Source organism: Tasmannia lanceolata, unplaced genomic scaffold, assembly GCF_043159265.1.
Source record: "Tasmannia lanceolata isolate RefF3 unplaced genomic scaffold, GAP_Taslan_0.1 ptg000013l, whole genome shotgun sequence".
NCBI classification, from domain to species: domain Eukaryota; kingdom Viridiplantae; phylum Streptophyta; class Magnoliopsida; order Canellales; family Winteraceae; genus Tasmannia; species Tasmannia lanceolata.
The window spans coordinates 2,872,893-2,897,500 of record NW_027518690.1 but is presented as its reverse complement, the minus strand read 5'-3'; the positions used below and the strand labels follow the sequence as shown (position 1 = coordinate 2,897,500).

Below are 24,608 nucleotides of genomic sequence, written 5' to 3'. Positions count from 1 at the left end.
GAATTTTCCTTACCCATGATATTAGAAGCTTCCTAGTTGTGTGGGAAGCTCGCTTCAGTAGCGAAAGTCCTATTGCTTCGCAAATTTATGTGAAGCACGCTTCCCACTCACTTCCTCTTAATCAAGAGTACGGTTCTTATTTGGGTAATTATTTTTTTCCTAAAAGAGTGTTTTCCCCTCTTGACAAAATCAAAAGAGAGTATTTAAAACTTAATAACTCATCTCAAGTAGTGCCTGTTCATCTTTTATTTGATTTTTTTGTGCTCCGGAATTTTTTTGTATGCATGACTTTTTGGTTGATTTCCATGAGTATTTTGTTCTTTCTTATTTGGTAGCGGTCTAGACACTAAGCTGTAATGGTGAATACTTCATAGGGTGTATAGTTTTGTAATTAGTTTCCTTGCATCTTGAAGTATTTGGTAATATGTCACCCCTTCAATACACTTCTGTTGGAAATTCCTAGTTTTCGATCCCTGTTGTGCATTGATACTTCTTTAACTGAATTTGATTATCACCGGTCAGATGTTTGTCTTCTCTTTGGAGCTAAGATGTAAAATCCGTTTTGTTCGTCGTTTCGTTTTGGCGACCTGAACGGAACGCTTCGGTGTTTCGGCCGTTTCGTTCCGCGTTTTGGTGAAAACTTTTTGTTCTGCTTTCCAGAGGAATTTTTTTTTAAATAGTTAAAAATATGAAAAAATGCAAAAAAATAAGAAATTGTTAGAAAATTAGAGAAGCTTGAAGAGCTTAAAAGAAGAGTTCAGTAGATCTTAGTTGATGGGAAAGTGTGTAAATGAAGTTTGTAAGAGAAGGGTGAAAGAGAAGAGTGTGGAAAAACAATGGTTAATGGGGTATATGTAGCGGTGTGAATGCTTGTGGATGCGAAAAGATGGAAAATATCCTTCCAACGGCTATAAAATGGTCATATAAAATGAGAGTAGAATGGTCCAAAAAAGTCCCAACGGCTATAATAGCATTCCCGTAAATTTTTTTAAAATTTTTTCGCCTTTTCAAACAATTTCGGCTGAAATGGACCGAAACGGAACGAAATCCGGAACGAAACGAATTCCGACCGGATTTCGTTCCGGTTTCCGGTCCGAAACTGAAATTTCGAAACGAAATATACAACTTAGCTTTGGAGCATATGATTGAAACTATAAAACACTTGTTAATGTGATGTGTTATTTTAAATGAGAGCCTACTGGTGTTAGGCTATATCAAGAGTTTCATTGTGGGGCTCACACTGATCCTTCAAACTTTGTAATTATGAGCACGACACCTTTTTTTATTCTATTTCATATAAACGTATAGTCCTGGTTTGTCACTTGGTCCTCTTTAGGCAGAATCTTGCTAGTTTCATGGATTTTAGAGGACTCATGTAATACATGAGTTGCATATGAGTAACTAATGTGGGGCCCATGGAATACCACATGAATATCATGTCGGGTTACAGGCTTATCACTTGGTCCTCTTTAGGCAGAATCTTTCTAGCTTCATGGATTTTAGAGGACTCATGTGATACATGAGTTGCATATGGGTAACTAATGTGGGGCCCATGGAATACCACATGAATATCATTTAGGGCATGCTACTTACAGGCTTATGGAACACATGGACTTCCTTATGTATAATAATGATGTCATTATTGATGAGGAAATTTAATTTTTCAAAAAAAAAAATATTGATGAGGAAATTATTGCAATACCCGCATGCACAGAGTCAATCCTCCTTCCATAAATTATATGACGTGTCTAGCTTTGGATCCTTATGCTAGAGCTTGATTAATTGATGACACTTTTTGCCCAGTTTAGAGAGGTGTACATGCTTCACTGGGACTCATGTCCCCAACTCCCCTTTTGAGTGATAATATATGTTTAATTACGAACTTACGGGGAAGGGTTCGATTATGAATTCATACTTGGGGTTACCATTGCGCATGGAGGCCCATCAAAAAGTGTCGTGAACCCTGTCATTGATAGTGGAGAAGAGGCTTTCCCCTTTGGAAGAAGAGTATGCTCTTCTTTCGGGGCTATGTCACAGATATCTTTCTCAGGAATTTATCGGCAAGGAAAAATCTTTTGATTTTTTAAATTTTTTCGGGAAAAAATGTGAAAAATAAATTTATTTAAAACATAAAATATCAAATAAAAAATAAATATAAAACTTTTATGTTTTATAAAATGCAGGTAAGCAGAGTCTCATCCAAAAATTTCAAGTATCCACTTATATTGCCGTAGTTTATGCACATCATGAGAAATCAAGCTTGGGTGATTTTCAAATGGGATAATAATAGTAGTATTTTATGTCTTTTTCAGAGGCATTTGAATTTGATAATTTTCTTTTTCATATGGTTGTTATTTGGTTTCCTGGATTAACAATTTCTGCACTGTTTGTTTATGGTGGGTTTTGACACCATTTCACATAATGATCCATAATTCCATATACCTTCCTTTTCTACGTTCTTAGCCATTTATGATATTAATTTTTATTTTTTTATTTTTTTCCTAGTGTGGTTCTATTGCAGAAACTGTGGCATATGACTTGCTTTTGGAGGTTGCAATGAAAGTTCAACATTTTCAGCAAAGAAATTTGTTGCTCCATGGACCATGGAAGTGGTTACTGACTGAGTTTGCATCTTACTATGGGGTTTCGGATGAGTACACGAAACTAAGGTATTAGGACAGTAATTTTAGAGCTTCTCTCAGTTTAATTTGCTCAGAAAAGCTTGATCAATATCATTGGTGATCCGCATTTAGTATCCATTTGGGTGATTTTCTAGTTTATACGTTGTTTTATTGTTCTTAATTTACAATGTTCCACAGATACCTTTCTTATGTTATGGATGTGGCAACGCCAACAGATGACTGTCTTACCTTGGTGCACGATTCGCTGTTACCCGTAATCCTGAAGAGCCGTAGTAAGAGCACTCTGAGTCATCAAGAGGTACATGCCATACTATTATACTAGTTCTGCTATAACATCATTTCTCAGATTATATATAGGTTCCTTTCAAATCTAGGGTTGCAAATTCTTGCGAGGGTGCGAAACTAGAATACCTCTTCTGCATCCCACTCATTTCACAGAGTAACTTGTAAAGGCTATGCGTTGTGATCTTTGTGTGGTGCATCAGCACCGGCTTAGATATGGAATACGGGGTTGATTCCAAGGTTTAACATTTTGGTTTCGGTTTCGGTTTCGGTTTCAGACACAGCCGAAACCAAAATTTTGGCCGAAAATCGGTAAAAAAAAAAACAAATTTCATTGTTGTGCCGAAAGTTCTGCTGAAATTACTGAAATTTCGGTAATTTCCGCCGAAATTTTGAAAAAAAGGTAAATTTTAGAAATTTTTTTTAATATTTTCTCTGAAATTTCTGCTGAAATTTTGGATTTTGGCCGAGATGTTGGATTTATGTACTTTCGGTGTTGTCCCAACCGAAATCCAAAATTTCAACTGAAATTTAAAAGCATGGTTGATTCTGCAGCTTATTTTTCATAATATTAAAGACAGAGAAAAGTGTCTTACTGCCTTTTGTGAAAGCCTAGCTCTTTTAAAATAATATGCATGATTGTTGGTTGCATAAGCAGAATCGCATCTTAGGAGAAATCAAGGAGCAAATTGAGGAGATTCTTGCACTGGCTTTTGAGAACTACAAGTCATTGGATGAGTCTTCACTGTCAGGAGTGATGGATGTGTTTAGGCCTGCGACTGGATCTCCAGCTCCTGCTTTGGTTCCTGCTATGAAGCTCTATGCCCTCCTTCATGATATTCTATCTCCTGAGGCACAGTTGAAATTATGCAGCTATTTCCAGGTGCAAAGAACTGACATTTGTTTTCACAATGCTTTCTTTGATTTTATCTGACATTAGGGAGCTGTTTGTATACGTGGATTTTGGAATCCAGGTTTTAGTTTGAAATAGGTGTAAAATTCTGGATTTTACAATCTATGATCCTGAATTTTAAGTAAGAAATCCAGGTTTTAGAAATCTCTCCCCCATACTGAGATTTCTAAAACCCTGGAAATATGGGACGATCTCCTACTCACTCGCTTGACGGAAAGGAGGGCGAGAAATCAGAAAATGATGGACGGTCTCCTTCTCTTGTCTCCCATCCATGATTTTGAGGAAATCCAAGATTCTAAAATCCTTGTATCCAAACGGCCCCAAGATATGTTTCTAAATTTCTTCTCTGAAAAGCCATTGTTTGTCTAGGTTGCTGCAAAAAAGAGATCAAGAAGGCACCTGATAGAGACTGATGAGTTTGTTGCCGGAAATGGTGAAGGAACATTGGTAGATGCTGTGACTCATTCTACAGCATACCAGAAAACAAAAGAGCTTTGTTTGAATATTAGAAATGAAGTTTATACAGATATTGAGATCCACGAGCAACATGTGCTACCCAGGTTGGCCCTTTTTCCTCTAGCTCATTGTCATGGTTAGATCAGATTCCATTATTTTATAATTAAAAGTCTAGTTGTAGTTTGCTTTTTTGTGTTCTAACTCAGGCATATTGTTAAAGTTTCACCATTTAGGAGGGCAAATTTATGCTCTGAATATATCTTCTAGAAACGTACAACATCTTGTTTTGCATCTGGTTGTAAATTAGCATAGTTTGAAAGCTAGAAAACCCCTATTTTTTTCCTTTTTTAAAGTAGGTGAAAGAAATTTTTATTATCAACATTAGATTCAAATACAACACTGTGTAAGCCCAAAGTAATGGACAAAAAAATCAACAAACTAAGAGAAGCCTAAATATCAAGCATGAAGTTCCAAAACCAGAAGATACGTTACTACAAGAAGTCCGGAACTTCCCTAATTAACGCTATTCTCATCTGTAATGTATTTATTTGCCTATTATTACATGTATTAACGTTATTCTCATCTGTAATGTATTTCTTTTCCCTTTTTGTGCCGCCCTATGCAGTTTTATAGACCTCCCAAATATCTCGGCATCTATATACAGTGTGGAGCTCTGTAATAGATTGCGTGCATTCCTTGTTGCATGCCCTCCTTCCAGTCCTTCACAACCTGTGGCGGATCTTGTAATTGCGACCGCAGATTTTCAAAGGGATCTTGATAGCTGGAAGATATGGTAATTGATGTGTTATGAATGTTATGGTCGTCTTCTTCTTCTTCTTTTTTAGGCTCAACTTACTTTTCTTATGATCTTTCACAGTTCTGTCAAAGGAGGTGTGGATGCAAAAGAGTTGTTCCACTTGTATATTATCCATTGGATTCAAGATAAACGACTTTCCTTGCTCGAGTCCTGCAAATTAGATAAGGTATGAATTTGTCTTTCAACGCCATCTCATATAATCTAATTTCTTTAGTTGCCAGTTTCAAAATTGTTTTCTGCATTGTACATTTTGTGCACCCGTTGTCAGCACGTAAAACTACAAATGCAACTTTAAGGAAGATGTTAAAAAGTTTGGAGATGGCTTGTTTTAGTACTTATTCTTTTACTAAAAATACGCTGGTGAGTAAATATAATAAAATTGTATCCACTATTGTTCTAATACTTAATCAGACCTCTTTTCTTTCATTCAAAACCCTTGGTCAATTATCTAATGCTACCACTGCCTTGAATATATGTTATAATTTCATTCATACATATGTTTATAGATAGGAGAGGGATTGTAACTGTGTTGTCTTACATGACCATGAAGAAGAAAGCATACATGAATAGTTTGTTTTGAACTGTAAATTTGTAATGATAAATCTATTCAAGAAGGATTATAATTTATAACAAGTGAACAATAAAGGGGCCGAGGTGATCCCCAAGATTACGACTTAGAAAAAATGCTAAAATCAGCTGTTAGCCTCCTCCTTAATAACTACTTTTTGGGCCCATGTGTTCCATTTGGATGTGATCAGGTCGATTTTTTCAAACGGTGACGTGACTGGGTCCTTTAATCTTACCAGTGACCACAAATGCGGTCCATTTTGTTGACCCCACCTTGATAGGATGAACCTAGCACCTTGATCCATCAAGCCTCGTTCAGGGTTCTGCCAGAAAAGCTAAACCATTTATTCCTTTGGGCATTTATCTTACGGAAAAGATTTCTGTTCGGCATGGGATTGGTTACCAGGCGAGTCGCCTCATGATGATCTACAAGATTAAAGGTCTTGATTACACATGCATGTCGCCTTGTGGGACCCACACAATGATTGTTAGGGTGGATCCTGGCGATGAGTGCCCCCCTAGTTGGACTCTTAAAATTAAGGAAATGAAATAAAAAACAGAGTTCCATTAACAACAATGCCTCAGAAGGCATCACAACAAAGGTAAAACTCCCCACTCGTGATGGTTATCTATCCACATGTTCTCTAGCAAAGGTTGTCCGACATTTCATTTGCCACTCTTAGAATAAGCTTAAGTTAGGGAGATAGCTCTCGACAAAGGTCTACACCTTCCAAAACAGCACTTGTTTTGTTCTGTATGGATCCACCCACTTTAAAAATTCTAAATCTTAAAATCCATTGAATTAATTTAAATTATTTTATTTTTATTTCTGTTGCATTATTATAGAACTGTTCCATCATTTATCTTAATTGTCACTTTGAAGCGCCTTTGTAAGATAGTGTCATTTTTGTCATTAGATGCCATATCCTTGGTTATTTCAATCAGTCCAAAATTGATTAAAATTACTGATATGCAGGTTAAGTGGTCAGGGGTTGCAACACAACATTCTACAACTCCATTTGTCGATGATATGTATGATCGGCTTAAAGAGACTATGAATGAGTATGAGATCATCATTTGCCGATGGCCGGAATACACTTTCGTTCTAGAGAATGTATGTCAGTTATCGGTTATTTGGTCTTTAGATGATTGTATTTGTTCTTCAGATTATCAGTTTCTGTATCTGTTTAGACTCGAATTGTCACTCATTTTACTTGTTTGATATGTTATGGTTGTATGGCAATTAAAAGGCTCTTGCGGATGTTGAGAAGGCAGTGGTGGATGCTTTGGAAAAACAGTATGCGGATGTGTTGGCTCCATTGAAAGATGCTTTGACACCTATGAAATTTAGCCTTAAATATGTCCAAAAGCTTGCAAAACGCAATTCCATACATCCTTACACTGTACCTGAAGAGGTGAGCTATTTCCTTTAAGTGTCCTGTAGTTTATGTAGGCTGCTGAGAACATGGTTTGAAATTTTGTCCGAAATCCGAAATTTCGGAAAGTACCTTGTTCGGTGTCGGTCCCGAATTTTTCAGCCATTTTTTTCCTGAAATTCCGAATTGTTAGCCAAAGTTTCAGTTAAAAAATCGAAAATTTCTGATTTTTTCCCCGGAATTTTGGCTGACATTCAATTTCGGCTGAGGCCAAAACCGAAATTTCAATCCTTGGCTGAGAATTTGACTATGCTTTCAGCTTGGAATTCTGTTGAACACATTGAAGAGGTTACTTGATGTATTGCTGCCCAAGATAGAAACACAACTGAGATCATGGGGATCTTGCATACCTTCACCTGATGGTGGAAGTGCGGTCGCCGGAGATTGCCTTCATGAAGTAACCGTGATGCTGAGGTCCAAGTTCAGAAATTACATCGACGCAGTTGTAGAGAAGCTTGCAGAGAATGTGGGTAACCTATAGTATTCACTTCAATAGTTTGAAATTCTTAGTTACTTTGTTTTCATTTTTCATTCCGGAAAATAGATTGCTTCCCATAAAAAGTTGTGGGTCACTTGCATAAATCAATTTTTCATTCCTAGTTGGATGGGAAGCTAGTTTTTTAAGCTATGTTTTTCTCAAAATTTAGGGGAAGAGTGTTTCCCCTACGCTTCCGACGCACTTCCTTTAAAACTTTAAAACTCATCCTAGGTTTCCAATTAAACTTACGAGGATTTTTTTTCTTCAAAAAACAACACTAAATTTACACTAATAAAACATGTGAAACTATACACTCTAAAACTTGTAATTCTAATCAGCCATAAACTCCTTTTTAGTACTTTTAACCCTAACATTATCCTTTCCTCCCTAACCTACTATAACCACAGTCTTTTTATACACTTCTTGTTTGCTTTCAATGACACTTATTACATGTTTCACGTTGACTTTCAGTTAGCATGTCATTTGTGTGTATCGTATACTTTACAAGTGCATGTGTATCAATAAATAAGTGTACTTCACCGAATCCTCCACTTTGCATTGTTTTATCAAATATATTCTTGTTTTTTTTTAAATATATTATCCTATTCCAGTTGTGGCTGATATGCTTTTTTTTCTTCCTATTTCAGACTCGACTACAGGGCGAAACAAAACTGAAAAAGATCATCAAGGATTCAAAGGAAACTGTGATAGAGTCCGATATTCGGAATAAGATGCAGCCCTTGAAGGATCAACTCATAAAGACAATCAATCACCTCCATACTGTATTTGAGACACATGTCTTTGTGCAAATATGCCGAGGGTATTGGGACCGTATGGGGCAGGTCTGTGTTCATGCAACAGTTACTATAATTTGTCACTTGTGGGTTATGAGATATATGATATAACATTTAACTTAGATGGTATTTTTCTAAATTTAGGATGTCCTTAGCTTCTTGAAGAACAGGAAAGAGAATAGATCGTGGTACAAGAGTTCACGGATTACAGTGGCTGTAAGTACACCATTATTCTTCAAAATAAAACTCATACCTTATGCTGGCTCACATATTTTATATGAATTTTGCAGATTTTGGACGACACATTTGCGTCTCAGATGGAGCAATTGCTTGGAAATACATTGCAAGAGAAGGACTTGGAGCCCCCAGGATCAACAATGGAAGTGCGTTCTATGCTTTGTAAGGATGCACCGAACCACAGAGATTCGAACTACTACTACTAGATATGGATTTGAAGTGTGTATATCAGTATATATATGGTGTCGAAGAGAGGCATCGGTTTTGCCTTATATTTAGGCTTGAAGAACAGGTTTCTACAGACTAATATAAGATATGATCACAGCCTTACAGATATGAACTTTAACAGACCCCTCTAGAAGCAATATATTATGCAATTTTTGTACAGGGAGTGAGATTACATCTGAGATTGATAATAGAAGAAGATTGCCCACCTTAGCATCTATTACAGAAATCTAGTCCTTGATAGTATACTCTTTGTTAAATTCAATTTTCAAGTGAATAGTTTTGTTTTTGTTCCCTTTTTATGTGCTGCAGACTTCAGTTCTCTCTCTGTCAACTGTCATTTTCTTTGTACGCTTTGCACTGGATTCTAACCCAATACATGGATTGAGATTACTGTTATGGAGTGCTTGGCAATCTTTTTAGCTTCAGATCTGAGTTGGGTTTTTCAAAACCGATTTGTATTCTATATGAAATTATTATACTTGTATGCACCCCTTTCATCTACCAAAAGGAAAATTAATTGTCAGCTTAGAAGCTAAACAGCGGGACTGACATTTGTATGTCCTTGTTTTGATACGTACACCCTCTTTTTTATTTTATTTTTTCATACGGCTATTTCCACGAAATGCCTTCTGCTATGGACCCTAGCAAATCCCTTTCTTTTATTAGCTGGATTGAACCCAAAGCCTTGTGGTTGCGCCACAAAGTACCTCAACTTGAGTTCAGTTACCAAACAAATCGGGTGGAAATGATGGGGAATAGGGGTGGAGATATCATTTACCAAACAGTTAATGTCATTTACAGTTATTAGGAGATTCCAAGTTAGTTTCAATTGGTGTTGATATGATGCTTGCAAATGATATTCGGAATGATGGTTAAAATAACTAACCATTTTTTTTTCTTGGTACTTAACTTTACAGAATTAGCAAATAAGAGATCTTTCCATAGAATATTTCTCAAAATGAGAGAGTTCCAATCAAGATATCAACATTTGATTATCAAATTGAAGAAGAAAAGGTTTTGGGAGAATGAATATATACAGAGAGAGGTGAAATGGCTTCCACAGAATGGACTAGCTGTACAACAGTGAGATCAAACAAATGATAATTTTAAATCTACAACAACAACACGACGGCAAACTTAAAGAGATCTTTGCAGTGTCACAGAAGCTTCGATACAACCCGACAAGACGTCCAGAAGGCAACAGAGGCCGCCCTAAACAATGCCGGGTTTTGGTATATCCTGTTGAAGAAAGCACAATAAATGGGATCATAAAAACCACAAACTGGTAGGAAGATTAGGAAGAAAAGGCTGTAGGCAATGCATAATTAGAGCTCTAAAACTTTTTTAAGAAAATGGCCAAGAGAGAGACCATCCCCATTAGCAAAACTCTTTAAAGAGAAAATAAAACCCCGGGCGCTATGAAATGGGGGGGTATCATTTGCCTAATATAAATAATGACACGAAAACCTGGTTGTGTTACCGTCTATGGTAACATGATGTTGATGTGATCTGGCTTCCGCACACAAAAGGGCAAGGTGGCAACACCAAGTTGTGGTTACTTGGTGATGCCAAAAGGACCTGTTACCATGGACGTGACACGGCTGTGTCTTCCTACCATAGAAGCTCTAACAAGTAGCAGATGAAACCAAATGACTTAGGCCATGTTCGTTTTAGATTTTGAAAACCCAATTATTGGCTAGAGCGGTATATGCAAACCACAGCTTGCCATTGAACCAGAAGAAAACAGAAACATAACCTACCCAATGGCAGTGGCGCCCCACGATGCTACGTTGTAAATTACTTTGCTTCCATCCCATGCCTTTCGAAGTTTACCCTTCCTCTTTTTAAGGGAGAATGTCTTGCTAAGAGCTGGATGGAGGAACAAAATAAAAATTGTCATTTGTCAGTCACCAGGCATAAACAGAAGAACAAATGGTAATCAACTTCACAGATTTAAGTTAATGAGTTATCTTTAGAATTTGTAACAAGGGGAAGAATAACATAGTTGCCCTCACCATCTTGAAGTTGATTGGGGGTCAGTTCCTGCAAAACAAAGTGCAACCTATCAAATGCCGTACAACTAAGCCTTTCTAGTATACCAGTGATCACTTAGACATTTTTTTTCAAAGATAACGATGAAATATATTAACCCAAAAGCAAAACAGTCAACATGTAGTCGCTATGTGGGGAACAAGGCTTCTCCCGAGTGATCTGCCTGCCATCTTCAGGATTGAACCGATTTAAGATCTCAAGAAGCCAACTTTCAGTGGCTCAAGGAGCAATATGTCCTTCCTAGGAGATTTATGCATCTACTTGGGGAGATTAAGGATATTTTAGGGGGCGCAGAGTTTATTTTCACCCATATACATCAGCCAATTGCTAAGCTAATTTTGTTGTTTTGTGGGAGTTTGAGGGAGTGGCGTGAGATGCCCAGATTGTAATTTTTTTCCTCTTTTTTTTTTCAGACTTGTATTTTGCCTACGATAGCATTTTCTATTAATAAATATCATTTGTTCAAGGAAATAAAAAACAATGCAGAACTACTGAAGTTCTTGCGGGAAACTAATGCTAGATTCATGGTAATAAAAGCCCCTTCTAAACAATCTAATAGCCATCCATCACCACATTGATAAAGTTTCATTATTGGAGGGTTCTCTTATTTTTCAATGGTTTAAAACTTGAATTCGAAAAACAAAAAAAGATGAAGAAAAAAGAAAGGACCAGAAAGGTGGGGCCCACCACACAGGGTTCTCTAAACCTCATTTTGGGGATTAGGGCTTACTTTAAGTGATCCCTTGTGGAGGATTTCTCTATTTTTAATCGTGTTAGACAATCTTCATAAGTTGCAAATCAAAATGTTTCAATATATCAACTTCCAGAAGTTCAGTATAGTGGCGGATGAGTGAGTCAATCATGGACTTCCCGATTTGAGCTATACCATAAGCATGTTACTATTGCTTTCCGGGTTGAACCTTTTCTTTTACTAATAGATGAGTTATAAACACATGTCAAATTTCTATATATGGCCAAAGGACAATATGCAATTAATTACCCAACATCTTTCAAAAAGAAAGAAACAGCTGACCTAATAAAGGGTCAAAACTCAAGGTTAACCTTAGCATACCTTAGTTTCTTTTAGTGACAAGAGATATGCAGTCATAAAGCATGCGATTCCCTCCACTATATCTTCTTCTCTAACAAGAACATAACCTTCTTGGTCTGATTCATTTTCCCCATCAATATGTCCACCTTCCCATAAATCACTTTCACAAACCACATCCCAAGAGCTACCTTCTTCTGCTACCATAAAAATATATCTTGTTAGAAGCTAACACTAGGCTAGGTCTTAAAAAATCCTTAAACAAGAGATACAATGGTCTCCAACAATACTAGACACATTTTAAAATGCAACATCTATAATAAAAAGGGACTATAAAATAATACATAGGCAACATTACAAGATACAGAAGCATTTTAACAGGTAAGGGTACATATTTGAATGCATACCAGATAGATTGTGAGACGCTGACATGTGGATGCTCCCAAGCTTTTCAAGAAAGTCCGGAGATTCGACTCTTGACTTGAGAAGATCACAGAGCTGCATATTAAACGAGAAAAGTTTTGAACCTTTGATTCATCAGCATGCATATTGGAGTGAGCAGTTTACCTTTGTTATTTGGTTCTACTCATAATATTTACATAGTTAACCATTTTCCACTTGTAAACAATTAGTAAGACAAGTACTTTGTAATCACTCTTATTAGGTATCTCTTTATCATAAAATGTTCTCAGATACTATGTCATTGTTCAAGGTCTTCCGAAGGATGTTTGAAACCTTAATTATATTCTGCACACTGATGCAGATGTCTTCAAATCCTTGAACAAGTTAAATACAATTAACACCTATGCACCAAAGAGGAAAAATACTAAAAAGTTATCTAGAGGATGAAAATTAAAGAACATAGGCAAAAATAGAATAAATACAACCAAATGTTAATTACTAACATTATTATAAAATAATCATAAAGCTGTCTACGTTAAAAACACATGATTCTAAAATTTGAAGTAATATAGCAATAGAGAATCAACCTATAACTAGTAATCCAACCATTTTAACAGCCAAGGGTGCACTGTTCTAATCTCCTCTTCTCCCTACCGTTTTTCATCCCAATACATCGACCCTGAAATCTTGATACCCACAACATTGACATATTTTAGCAACACAACCAAATCTCCAATATACTCCAGCTAATTTCCTCAATGTCTATGCAATATGGTTATTTGACAATTTTTGCTGTGTCTTTGTTTTGTGTGGGTCAAACCGTAATTTCATAGTTGCATACGCAGGTGAATGTATTCCACCAACGAATTTGACACTTCGACTGACCACCACCACCACCACCAGTGTCATGGTATTGTAGCCACTAGTATGTCCTTTCAAAATCGAACAATAAAACCCACCAATTCTTCCCCCAATCTCAATCAAGTGAATGCATTCTACTATTCATGTTCTCTCTATTCTTCCATGTGTTTGATATCACTTTCTTTCTATTTTATAGTTTATTCACCATAAACAGGTATTTTTAAATCATGACCCATTCTAGTTATTCTTGTACCACAGACCAACCCCATCTATCATCTTAGCATTATCAATCATGCAACACATTCTGGTTCTCGTTGAGGGACGTTATGGTCGTCTTACCTCTTGACCCATCATCAACATAACTTTCCTTCAAACCGCCAGTCTCCTACTGCTCATATACTGCCTTCTCAATTTTCGCCAAGATAACCTATTTCTTATGATGTTTTTTCAAATATTTTAATATTTTATTACCTGTTAAGTAACCAACTATAAACAACATGATTCTCATCATTTGCAATATCATTGGGGGTTGACGCTGCCCTATGCAACTCCAATCATTTATAAGCGTCACTCTATATGACTCAATCCCAACAATACTCTGATTTGTGCTTCTTATCCGCCATGGTCCCACGCCTATATGACAAATGCTTCACTTTCTCATTTCCCTTGATTTTTTACTCAGTGAATCCCCAACTTATGTATTTTTCTTCGACTGCCTTTACAACTATTGTATCCTGTAAGGCTGAAACTTTATACTCAACTATGATAGTCATATGATAGTGTCATATTTCATGCATCTCATAGCCATCCCCACAAATATGTCATGATATCATCCCAGCTACCCAGTTCACAATACACATGAGCAGTTAAATGCTCATGAATAAAGATGTCACGCACAAAAAAAAGTCACAACTGTAACATACACAGCCATCAAATTAGGTGCTAAGCCATCAAATTAGGTGCTAATAGAAATACAATCTTCTCTATGCAGAGACTGATTACAAAATTAGCATGCCAAGAAGGGGATCATAATCTCAATTTCTGTAGCATTTATGTCATGCTTTAGTGCAATGAAGGTACTTCAGGATACCTAAACTAGACATTCCACTCCATGTCAAGATGCTTCAATACGCCTATAATGTATATTTAACAATATGCACTCACATACAGGTTTATTGCTATGAACCAAATGCCATGTCATCTGTTAAACGGGGCACCCACGTTAGGATCGATTGCTCATAAAACTACTGCGCTGACGCTACCTCAAAGAATGAATAACCCCACGGTGTATGGGAACAAAAGAAAGAAATGCTACAAAATGCTACTTCAGAAGGCCTAGCTATTTAGCTAATCATTGAAAGGGCCAAAGTCCCATAAGTGGGGCATCTTACTTATCATCCTACAGCTTAAATAACCATAGTGAATGTTTGGTACGGATACATATGCAAATAAAATTGCCAGTTGAGGTACACACATAAGTCCAACATCTATTCAAAATATGATTTATTGTCCCCCTGAAGCTTCTCTCTAAACTTTCCCTTGAAGCTCTTAAGCTTACAACTCTACACGAAGACTCCATACTTATACACTCAAGAGACTCCTAAAAATAGTAAATACATTAAACACACAGTTGCAGTTCCCATGATTCATCTAGGTATCCTAAACAACAACATAGAAACTCACCATTTGACTCTTTGATAATCTAACTAGACTTAAAAGACTCTTACATTTTCCACACACAATTACACACCATCAAACCCTAGATTTCACATAAAATTGAATACCAAAAACCCTAGAATCAAGAAACAAAAAAGAACAAAACAAGATCTAAAGGCAGAAACAAAGAAGAATTCAATTTCCCTTACCTCATCCGCTTCGGAATCACAAGACGAAGACGAATCCTCATCGTTCTCCTCCAAAACACCTGGATCTTCGGTGTTTTTGAGCAATTCTAGGGCTCTTTGGCATTGATCGAGAACGGATTGTAAGGTTTCCCTCCTGACCTTCACCTGCTCTTTCAACCGTCCATTTCTCGTACGATCGACGGTGAGGATCGAGGGTTTTGAATCCGATACCTCCACCAATTCCATTGCCCTAGAAAAAAGAGAGTTATACTCAGACGCCCTCTCCGTCTCACCCTATTTTTTCTCAGAGCTCGACATCATAGATGAGCGCACCGCTCTCTTTCTCTTCCCCCAATTTTTTTTTTTTTTTTTTTGTATTCTTCTCCGAGGTGAGCTGGGTTTTGACAACTCTTCGTTTTGGATTTTGAGTCTAATAATCAGTCAAAATACCCTTCTTCAACCCATCAATTAAAACACTTTGAAAACGAGATTCCGTTTGGAAAATCAAAACGGGACTTAAATAACCGTTGATTTGACGTGTATTTATTGCTTTTATCATCCATTTGTCTTTTAATGGACGTGGCTCAAATGGTTGATGCCCCTTTTTTTATTTCCCTTCTTCAGTCTAATAATCAGTTTTGGATACAAGGATAAAGATTTGGGCATAGCAATTGGATCCATGTCTTAAGGTCCGAAATTATTTTGGATAACTATGGATTCGTCGAAAATTTAATCTCAAAGGTTAGTCGAGCATCCTCGCAAGACTCCTTTTCACTGCTGCTATCTTCTTTATCTGGTCCGAACGAAATAGCAGACTTCATGACAGGTAAAAACCCATAATGCTGTGTTTGGTTGCTTTTTAGCACTAGGTTTATTTTAATCCCACTCTTGTAATGATTACTTGTGGGGTGAATTTTTTAATCCCACTTTTGTAATGATTGCCTTTTCATCCCATCCCAAGATAACCCCAGGAACAAAAATAAACTCAGGAACCAAAAATAAGCTTGAGAAGAATTTTTTTCTACCCAACAGTTCAAGCAACCAAACAAAGGTTTTTTTTTCTCCCACCATATCTCCCAGGGTATTTTTTTCTCCCACATAACCAAACATGGGATTTTTATTTTACCAGGATACTTCCAGGACTTTTTTTTTCCCACCTATCTCCCAGGGTATTTTTTTTCTCTCACATAACTCCCGGGAACAAAAAAAACCCGGCAACCAAACAGAGCATAAAAGAATTATTCTTAACAGAATTATTTGTGCTGCAAGAAACCGAGTTATATTCCTGAAGCTGGAAGATGATCGTAATGAAGATAATGCCCGGATAGCCCAGATATGGAACCTTTCTCTATTTCGTTCTGCTCTAGCGCTTAAATATTGTGTCTGGATTCCCCCGCAGCCCAACGAAGTCAAGCTTAATACTGATGCCTCGTTGTCCAGTGATTCCGCTTCCATCGGAGGCATTCTCAAAGGCATCTGTGGAGATGCCCGTTCTATGTTTTCCATTGATGTCGATCGTAGGCCTATTTTTGAGACATTGAATTAGATGCAATCATCCAAGGAGTCCATTTGCTTGACAAAGCCGCCAATCCAAAGCTATGGATTGAATCTGATTCCCTCCAGGCAGTGAATATAATTAGAAAAGAATGGCCTTGCCCTTGGAAAAAAATTCCACCATTAGAGAACCTTCTCATCGTTCTCAATAGATTGGAATCTTGGAAAATTTCTCACATTTGGAGAGAGGGTAATAGAGCTGCTGATTATCTCTCAAAAAGTAACTGTTTATGTAAACGGAACCCGATCCCTCTTAATCTCATTCCTCTTGATCTTTCTGTAATTCTCTCCGAGGATTTTTCGGGAAAATCCTATCTTCGGTTGTAATCTTCTTTTTCTTTAATATATTGTGGTTGGGGTCTGCCTAACCCCAAATTACTTACCAAAAAAATAAAAATATTTTGGATTGTTACCCAAATGTAGCAAAAAAAAATCTGATTGAGTGTGCTAGATCCAAATGGAGGGTGCCACCATGAGTTTAATAATAAAATATTATTTTATTTGATGTCGTTGGACTTTGGCCGAAATTTGAAACCAAGGGTGCTCCTACCCTTTTTACCTTTGTTTATTGATATCTATTTATGAGAGATATTTTCGTAGCATTTAAAAACCTAACTTAAACAACAAATAGGGCAGTGATAAATCGACCCCCCAAAATGATAAATCGACTCCCCATGTGTCTATCTCTCTCCTCTTTCTCTCTCTAACCCAGAGGAGAGAGAAAGAGACATGGGGAGTCGATTTATCACATTTGGGAGTCAATTTATCACTCCCCAACAAATAACATTTTATTCTCTCTGTCTCTCAAAAACGACGAACCTAGGGTTCTTCGACATACAGTCCTCAAGTTAAAATGGATCATGACCCAACATCAGAAAGTAGGATCCGAAGACACTTCAAAAAGGATCCGACCGATAAGGGATCCGAAACGGATCGTGGCCAAGACATAGGTGGAGTTGATCCGATAAGGGATCCGAACGGATCGTGGCCAAGACATAGGTGGAGTTGATCCGAAGGTGGTTGATAAACACCCCTATTCCTATCTTTTTTTTATCTTTTTTTGTCTAATTTTAAATAAAAGCAATAAAGAAAGGCGCAAGAAGCTGATTTCTCGGAGAAATTTTTTTCCTGAAAAGGGGTGAAAATTTGATTTATCAAAGAAAATCATTCTCTTCAAATCAACTTCATCAGTCTTCTCTCATCTTACATATCTCGTACCCTAGTTAGTAGAAGATGATGCTTTAGGTATTGAGCTCTACAATTTAGCAAATCCTTGTTAAATTTATAGCTTGATTAACTTTTTCTAAGATTGAGTTCTACTGATGACAACAATAGCCAATCACATTACCCTCTCCTTCTCAAATCTTACAGGAATTCTTGTTTTGTGTTTTGATGCTAATCCTTCAATGGGTATGATTTGAAAATTATTCACTCATAACCTCCCCATCAAGCCAACCACATCGCCTTACTCATTGTTGACAAAATCACCCAGCAAAAACCTATCTTATCATGCACAAATAAGTGGAAAAGTAAAAATAAACATAAGCAACATGATGAACTCTGAGATTTTACACGGTTTGGCCAAGATGCCTACATCTACAAGCGAGAACACAATCTTCCACTATGAGAAAACAAAATCACGAGGATTATGACCGAACACGCAAACTCACAAGTTGCAACACTTTCCTTGTTCTCTCAACCAAGGTTGTACCCACGAGCAACATGAGAAAAACCCACCAGAGAAAAAAACAAAAGTCTCTTTCTCTCATACCCGCCTCAAGAGAACAATCTATTGCTTTTTATATCTTAGGTTTTACTAAAACCTTACAACTGGTTTCCTTCTTTTTTACTTCCCACCGTACGTGGGAAACAAGCAACTTCTCAACATTTATTTTTCTTTCCAGCACATGAAAAATGCACTCGGTATATGAAAACTGACTCTTGAGGTATCTTAAGTTCTATTCATGTTGTTGCATTGTGCATATACAGATGTAGATTGCTCTGGATCTTCTAGTGATAGGAGGTCAACATCTGGTATTGTACCTTTGTTGAATGTAACTGGGTAAGTTAGAAAAGCAACAAGTAGAGATCAAGTGCAGAAACTTAATACAGAGCAATAGCAAAAGCAAGTTGTGAGTTGGTATGATCGATTGAAGGCCTCTATGACTTCGGTGTTCTTGTACATTATTCTATGCCAATGGTATGTGACAATCATGCTGCTATCCATATAGCATCTAAACCATTTTTTCATGAGAGAATTAAGAATGTAGAGGCATATTATCACTTAATTGGGGGGAAATAGAAGCAGGCATTATTTCTATTTCTTCAATTTGATTAGTGCGATTTGCTAGGGACCATCGCAGAAGGCATTTCGCAAACCGGCTGTTGCATGAGAGAGCAGCCGCATAGGATGAATTAAATGATTAAGACAAAATGTAAGCCTATCTGGCTGCTCTCTCCTGCAACAGTCGGCCCGCGAAATGCCTTCCGGGATGATTCTTAGCAAATCCCCTGGTTTGTGGATCAATTAGCCGGCGTGATTACCAAAGCACAAGTCAACAGTAGAATCTTATTTCGAAGTTGGGAATAATTGACATACATTCCTCGAGTTGAGGGGGAGTTTCGAAGATTACATTTAAGTTTATTTCATATAAAACCCTTTGCCTTTTTTCCCTTTAAGAAGGGTAATGATGTAATTCCTCATCTTAATTCTTAAGGAAGTATTCAACAAATGGAGAGAATTCCATCCTTGTGAGTGGGGCACTTCTCTCCCTCCCTCTCAGCTTCTTTTACTCTTCATATTTCTCCCAAATTTTTTTCTTCGGAGGTGATATATTGCCCCCTCCACCCCCTTCTTGCCCCCAACCCCGTGGCTTTTCTTACTTGGAACAGTCCCCTCTGGCGTATTTATGACTAAATATTTGCACTAGAGCGAGCTGTCCTGTTTTTATGCCTTGGCTCGTTGTATCTTTTCATAGTAATGTTATCAGCCTCAAACTGTTATGGTCCTAAGTGGGGCTTGCATGGGACTAGGTGACGCCCAGCCTGGTATAGACCTGGAAATATAAATGGAAAATGATATGGGAATCATCTTTGAATAACTTCCTGTTTGGTTGTTGGTGATATTTCTGGATTGTAATGGCCTCTTAATAGCCAATTAAAAAAGTGGAAATTAAAGAATGCTACTATCATAGTTTTAAAACCCTCCTTTTTACCTTGGCTGTGTTCCGCGTTTTACCGCGGTGTTCTATGTTTTGCCCTACAGAGTCAATAAAAACTCCATTACTCTCTCAAATTATGACCACGTCAACCGAGTACTCAGCCACATCAACTGAGTACTCAACCGAGTGATGGCAAGTTGAGTAGAGTTTTCTTCGTCCGTGTTTCTCGCCACATCAACGTTTTTAAACACTATTCTATCCAAACAGGAGAGTGTCAATATCACTTACGAAGAGAAAAGCATTAGTTGGTGTTCTTGGAAATCGATGGTTATATCAGTTTTCCAACTTCTTGTAGATGCTGGCAACTCAGATTTGATTCGTCCGCCTTTTAATTATAACTGGAATCGGTATCCTATTCCAATTTTACCCAATTCCTGCATTTGGTTAAAAATGAACAGAATAAATGAGGAGTTGTCATTGGGAGAGAATTAAATGGGGGAAGTGATATGTTCTCACTCTTTTTTATACTTGGGAGCTGGGACAGCCTCATCTAGTGTAAAAGAGTAGTCATAAATTCACTAGAAGGGGCTGTCCCAAATAAAAAAGGGGTGAATATACTATTTCCCTTAAATGTGAAAAATTGCTGGAATCTGTTTCCAGCCCCGAGAGGTTGTTTTCTGATTTCTCTACAGTCAAAGAGGTGGGGCCCACCAGTCACCACCACTGGTGTGGGTTCGTGGGATGTAGACACTGATTAAAGAAAGTCATAAATAGGTGGGCCCCGCTGCACCCACAAAAGCGTTACAAGTGTACATACATTTATGCAAATGGAAAGGGAACAATCCACATGCCATATTTTTAATTAGTTTTTCACAGCTGTTACAATACTCAGAAGTGGGAAGTGCTATCAACGTCACATTAGGAAGAAAAAAAAAACTGTAGAAATCAGCTGCAACTCCTGCAAGAAAAGGGTAAAAGGGCGCCCCCCATTCGTCAATAAAATTAGAGGAATGCTAAGCTGAGAGGCACACTTGCAAAAAAAGGGTAAAAGGGCGCCCCCCATTGGTTAAAAACTTAAAATCTATTTAGGACAGTTGTCATGGCATGGTTTTTTTTTGCAAGGGCATGTCAATCTAGCATTCCCCATAAAATTAATATCACTGAAGAAACAACTTTAAACTGAGATTAGATTTGGAAATAAAGAGGATGGATTTAAATCAGGTGGCTATTACTTTGAAGAGGAATGCTAGACTTAAGGGAGCACCTGCAAAAATCAAGTGAAGGGGCTCCCCCATTGGTTGGACATCACCATCCATCAATGCAGAGTCAAAGAGGATGGGGACGACCAACCAATGGGAGGTGCCCTTCCACTCAAAGGCTCCCTTTAGTCTAGCATTCCACTATGAAAATTTGACCTAACACAAAATTAGTACATTTTTCTTACCGAGTTACACCCGCTTGTATAAAGGTTATACTAAGGTGTAATGGAAAAGTAATTTTACACATGTTTTGAGTATAAAAAAAAAAGTCCCAAAAACATATGTAGAGATTTCAAAACTCAGTTTTTATATGGTGGCCGACATGAAGGGCAGAGAGAGAAAAAACTCTCCCCCATAATTTTTGATGATATTTTCTCTCTCCGCCCTTTATACGTAAAGGGCGGCCGCCATATAATTTCTCATCAAAACATGTGTAAAATAACTGCAAGGTTTAAAATTTCGGTTTCGGTACTGGTTTCGGACTTTGAAATTTCAAATTTTCGGTTGAAATCTGGTACAAAACCCAAAATTAATTTTTTATTCAATATTAAATTTCGGCCAAAATTCCAAAATTTCAGCCGAAATAAACGACCGTTTCGGTTTTGGGTGATTTTGGAGCAACCAAACGTGGGTTTCCTGCGGAAATTCCACAAAAGTCCCAAGAACCAAAATAATTCTGGTATCCAAACGGAGCATTGTTTTTCTTTCCAATCTCCTAATAAACAGTAATAATAATTGCAGAGAGAGGTTTTGATTCCACCGAATAAAAATCCAGCTACTTAACAATTCAAAAATAAAAGAAGAGAATTTTCGTCATCATCAGAAATCTTTGAGCAGCTTCCGGACCTGTTCAAGTGTAACAAACAGGACCACAGTGAAAGGACCCTGCCTCGTTATGGTGGGAATAAAACCCTTATAAAGAGCCATAGGCCCCTCGGAGCGCACGGTCGTCAAGGCGCAATCTAGCGCACCGGCGTACGGAGCCTTCCCACTGGGGTCCACCTTCATGTTCATCACCCTTGTTTTTATCACGTCCACAGGATTAGACGCCACCGATGCCACAAATCCGGCCGCAAAACTCGCGGTCACGTGGGTCCCAAGCCCATCCTTCATCAACCCCTTCTCTAAGATCATCTCCTTGAACTGATCGTACGAAGCCAATTGGGAGGCTGTCACGATCATCGCACGATTAATGGTCAGGGATGATCCACGCCACAGGCTTGTGACCCCCTCTTGTTTTGACATACGGGTGATTGCGTCCACCACACTCCGGTAGTTCCGACGCTGCTCCGGCGGGAGTCGACCGTCCGCCTGCATCCTTACCTGTTGAAGTATAAATGATTAAATAATTGGTTACTTTCACATGTTAGTAGAGCGCTCTGCCCTAGGTTCAAAACCCAATAATTCTCATTTTTAGGGTTTTGGCGAAGGCCAGGACAAAATTTACATGAAATTGGATCTTTACAAGAAATGGGTGGAATTTCGCCAAAATTTACTCTTTTTTATCTACAATTTACCTACAAATATTAGGATTTCCATTGAAATTTATGAAATTTCCACAGAAATCAACAAGATTTCCCCCAAAATTGTTTTAGTGAAAAAAAAAAAAAAAAAATAAACCCTAAATTATTATTATATTTTTACATGATTTGAGCCGAAATTTCTATCTACAATCAATCTTGGTGGTGGCCAAAACCGGTACCGAAACCGAAATTTAAAATCTTGCGTGTAAGAGTGTTGAAGCATGAATGATTAAATAACACCAACTCTAACAACATAAGCTTTTGGACTAATTGGTTATTTCACATTACCATGGCGACATCGGCAGGGTTGCCGACCGCGGCTCCGATCCCGCCGGCGATGAGCCCGGCGGCGATTTTCCGAACGAGGGGGATGTTGCCGGAATTGGGATCGGTCCATTTCTTCTTGAGGATTTCGTAGAGGCCCATTCGGGTCGTGGAGTAGAGGGTTTGCCGGAGAACGGTGGCGGATATGCCGGAGAATAGGGCAGGTACGCCTTCTAATTGGACGATCCGGATCCCAACCGAGATGGGTCCCGCCCGTGGTGGTGGAGGGGTTATGGTGGTGGTGGTGGTGAAAGTTAGGGCTGGATGGACGGTCCGAATGGGCTGGCCCGCGGGGGCTAGGGTTTCACCTTGGAGTTGCATTCGGACCTTGATTAGATCCAACGGGTGGGTTGTACAGCCAGCAACTATAGAAGCAATGCCTCCCTCTATGAATCCTTTAAGACCCATTTAGATTTTTTTGTGGGTTTTATTTTCTTTTTCTTTTTTGGATCTAAAAGAAGGAATCGGATCTGGGTTTTTGCAAATAGGAAGAAATTGATCTGGGTTTTTAATGGGAAGGTTTTTAGATTAAAGAAATGAGAGAGATTGGGTTTTTTTTCTTTCACTTTTTGCTTAGGAAAGTGAAAAATCTAAGAGGAAAAAGACCAGTTAGAATTAGGGTTCATCTCACTGGAGACCAGGAGATGAGAGTGGAGAGCAAAGGCAATGGAAGAAGAGTGAGGAACGTTGGGCCTCTGAGACATGTGCAGAAGAAAAAGAGATTTTATGAAGGTGGTTTTGGAAGAGAAGAGAAGGAGAGTATTTATAGTTAGATGAACGGTGGGGATTTACAAGAGGGAAAGAGGGAGGAAAATAATAGGCTTCGTCTCTGTACAACGCGTATTTTTTGAGAGAGAGTGAATCTGAGCTTAGACGAGGCTTCTGGGAATCTGTTGCTGCGTAATTTACGCAATCTAACCAGATCCACGAGTTAAAGTATATGCTATTTTCTAACTAGGGTTTAATCTCCCATTAGGTTACACCTAAACCACTAATGAGTTTTATATGGAAAATTATATTTCCACCCTGGGAAATGATACCAGCACAACCATATTTTGATATTTTCACAAAGGGTACTGAAAATATTCGCACCCCTTGAGGATAACGCGCACCCCTTGAAAGAGGTATGTGCCAGACTTAACCCTTTTTAATTCAAGTTACAGGGATGCGAATTTATCATTGCCCTTTCACAAACCATCGTGTCTTTTAGTATGTAAAGAGCTGTCAAAAGCTTATAACATTTCCCAAAATGATCTCATTTGCCAATTGAAGAAGAAGAAAAGATGGTTGGGTTTGTGAAAATATCTAAATATTGTTGTGCTGATAGCATTTTCCTTCCACCCTCTTTTTCAATATTTTTCGGGAAGTGACATATCCACCCCTCTTTATTACTAGGGACACCTAGCGCCAGTGTACGTGGCAATCAGGCCCATCGAATTCTTCTGACGTCAAGTACGTCAGCCCCACTTTAATCATTTATACACCGGCTCTGGGTGACCTAGTAATCAAAAGGGGCAGATATATCACTTCACTTTTCTGATATATAAAAAGATCTCACCATAGTTTATGGAAAGATCTCACCATAGCTAAGCAACACATTGTTCGGCAAAAAAATGAGATAGGAAAAAATTAAGTTAAATACGGCTTGGTTCAAACAATCACAGTAAAAGAACGGAAACACAAAAAAAATGTTTAAAATTGGGAAATGATAAACGCGCCCCTTTTCATCA

At 37.9% G+C, this 24,608-nt stretch overlaps 3 protein-coding genes across 4 annotated transcripts in view; 1 reads left to right on the top strand and 2 right to left on the bottom strand.

Annotated features, from left to right (window-relative positions):
* Window positions 1-9,246, top strand: part of LOC143889519 (uncharacterized) — an 18,508-nt gene extending 9,262 nt beyond the window's left edge. For both annotated transcript variants that reach the window (XM_077393766.1, XM_077393765.1), the window contains exons 12-23: window positions 2,506-2,669; window positions 2,820-2,940; window positions 3,583-3,807; window positions 4,207-4,397; window positions 4,919-5,086; window positions 5,171-5,276; window positions 6,654-6,791; window positions 6,928-7,092; window positions 7,373-7,579; window positions 8,239-8,433; window positions 8,530-8,601; window positions 8,676-9,246. In XM_077393766.1, coding sequence (XP_077249881.1) covers window positions 2,506-2,669; window positions 2,820-2,940; window positions 3,583-3,807; window positions 4,207-4,397; window positions 4,919-5,086; window positions 5,171-5,276; window positions 6,654-6,791; window positions 6,928-7,092; window positions 7,373-7,579; window positions 8,239-8,433; window positions 8,530-8,601; window positions 8,676-8,828 — 1,905 coding nt within the window. In that variant the 3' untranslated portion in view covers window positions 8,829-9,246. The remainder of the gene's footprint in view (window positions 1-2,505; window positions 2,670-2,819; window positions 2,941-3,582; window positions 3,808-4,206; window positions 4,398-4,918; window positions 5,087-5,170; window positions 5,277-6,653; window positions 6,792-6,927; window positions 7,093-7,372; window positions 7,580-8,238; window positions 8,434-8,529; window positions 8,602-8,675) is intronic.
* A 523-nt stretch (window positions 9,247-9,769) lies between these two features.
* Window positions 9,770-15,457, bottom strand: LOC143889518 (uncharacterized). Its single transcript, XM_077393764.1, has 6 exons — window positions 15,079-15,457; window positions 12,358-12,448; window positions 11,975-12,147; window positions 10,866-10,893; window positions 10,611-10,719; window positions 9,770-10,089 (listed from the first exon to the last, which is right to left on the bottom strand). The coding sequence occupies exons 1-6, from the start codon at window positions 15,301-15,303 to the stop codon at window positions 10,008-10,010; spliced, it is 708 nt and encodes a 235-aa protein (XP_077249879.1). The 5' UTR covers window positions 15,304-15,457; the 3' UTR covers window positions 9,770-10,007.
* A 6,254-nt stretch (window positions 15,458-21,711) lies between these two features.
* Window positions 21,712-23,757, bottom strand: LOC143889517 (mitochondrial uncoupling protein 5-like). Its single transcript, XM_077393763.1, has 2 exons — window positions 22,843-23,757; window positions 21,712-22,354 (listed from the first exon to the last, which is right to left on the bottom strand). Exons 1-2 carry the CDS (start codon window positions 23,284-23,286, stop codon window positions 21,851-21,853), a joined length of 948 nt encoding a protein of 315 aa, XP_077249878.1. The 5' UTR covers window positions 23,287-23,757; the 3' UTR covers window positions 21,712-21,850.
* Between the last annotated feature and the right edge of the window lie 851 nt (window positions 23,758-24,608).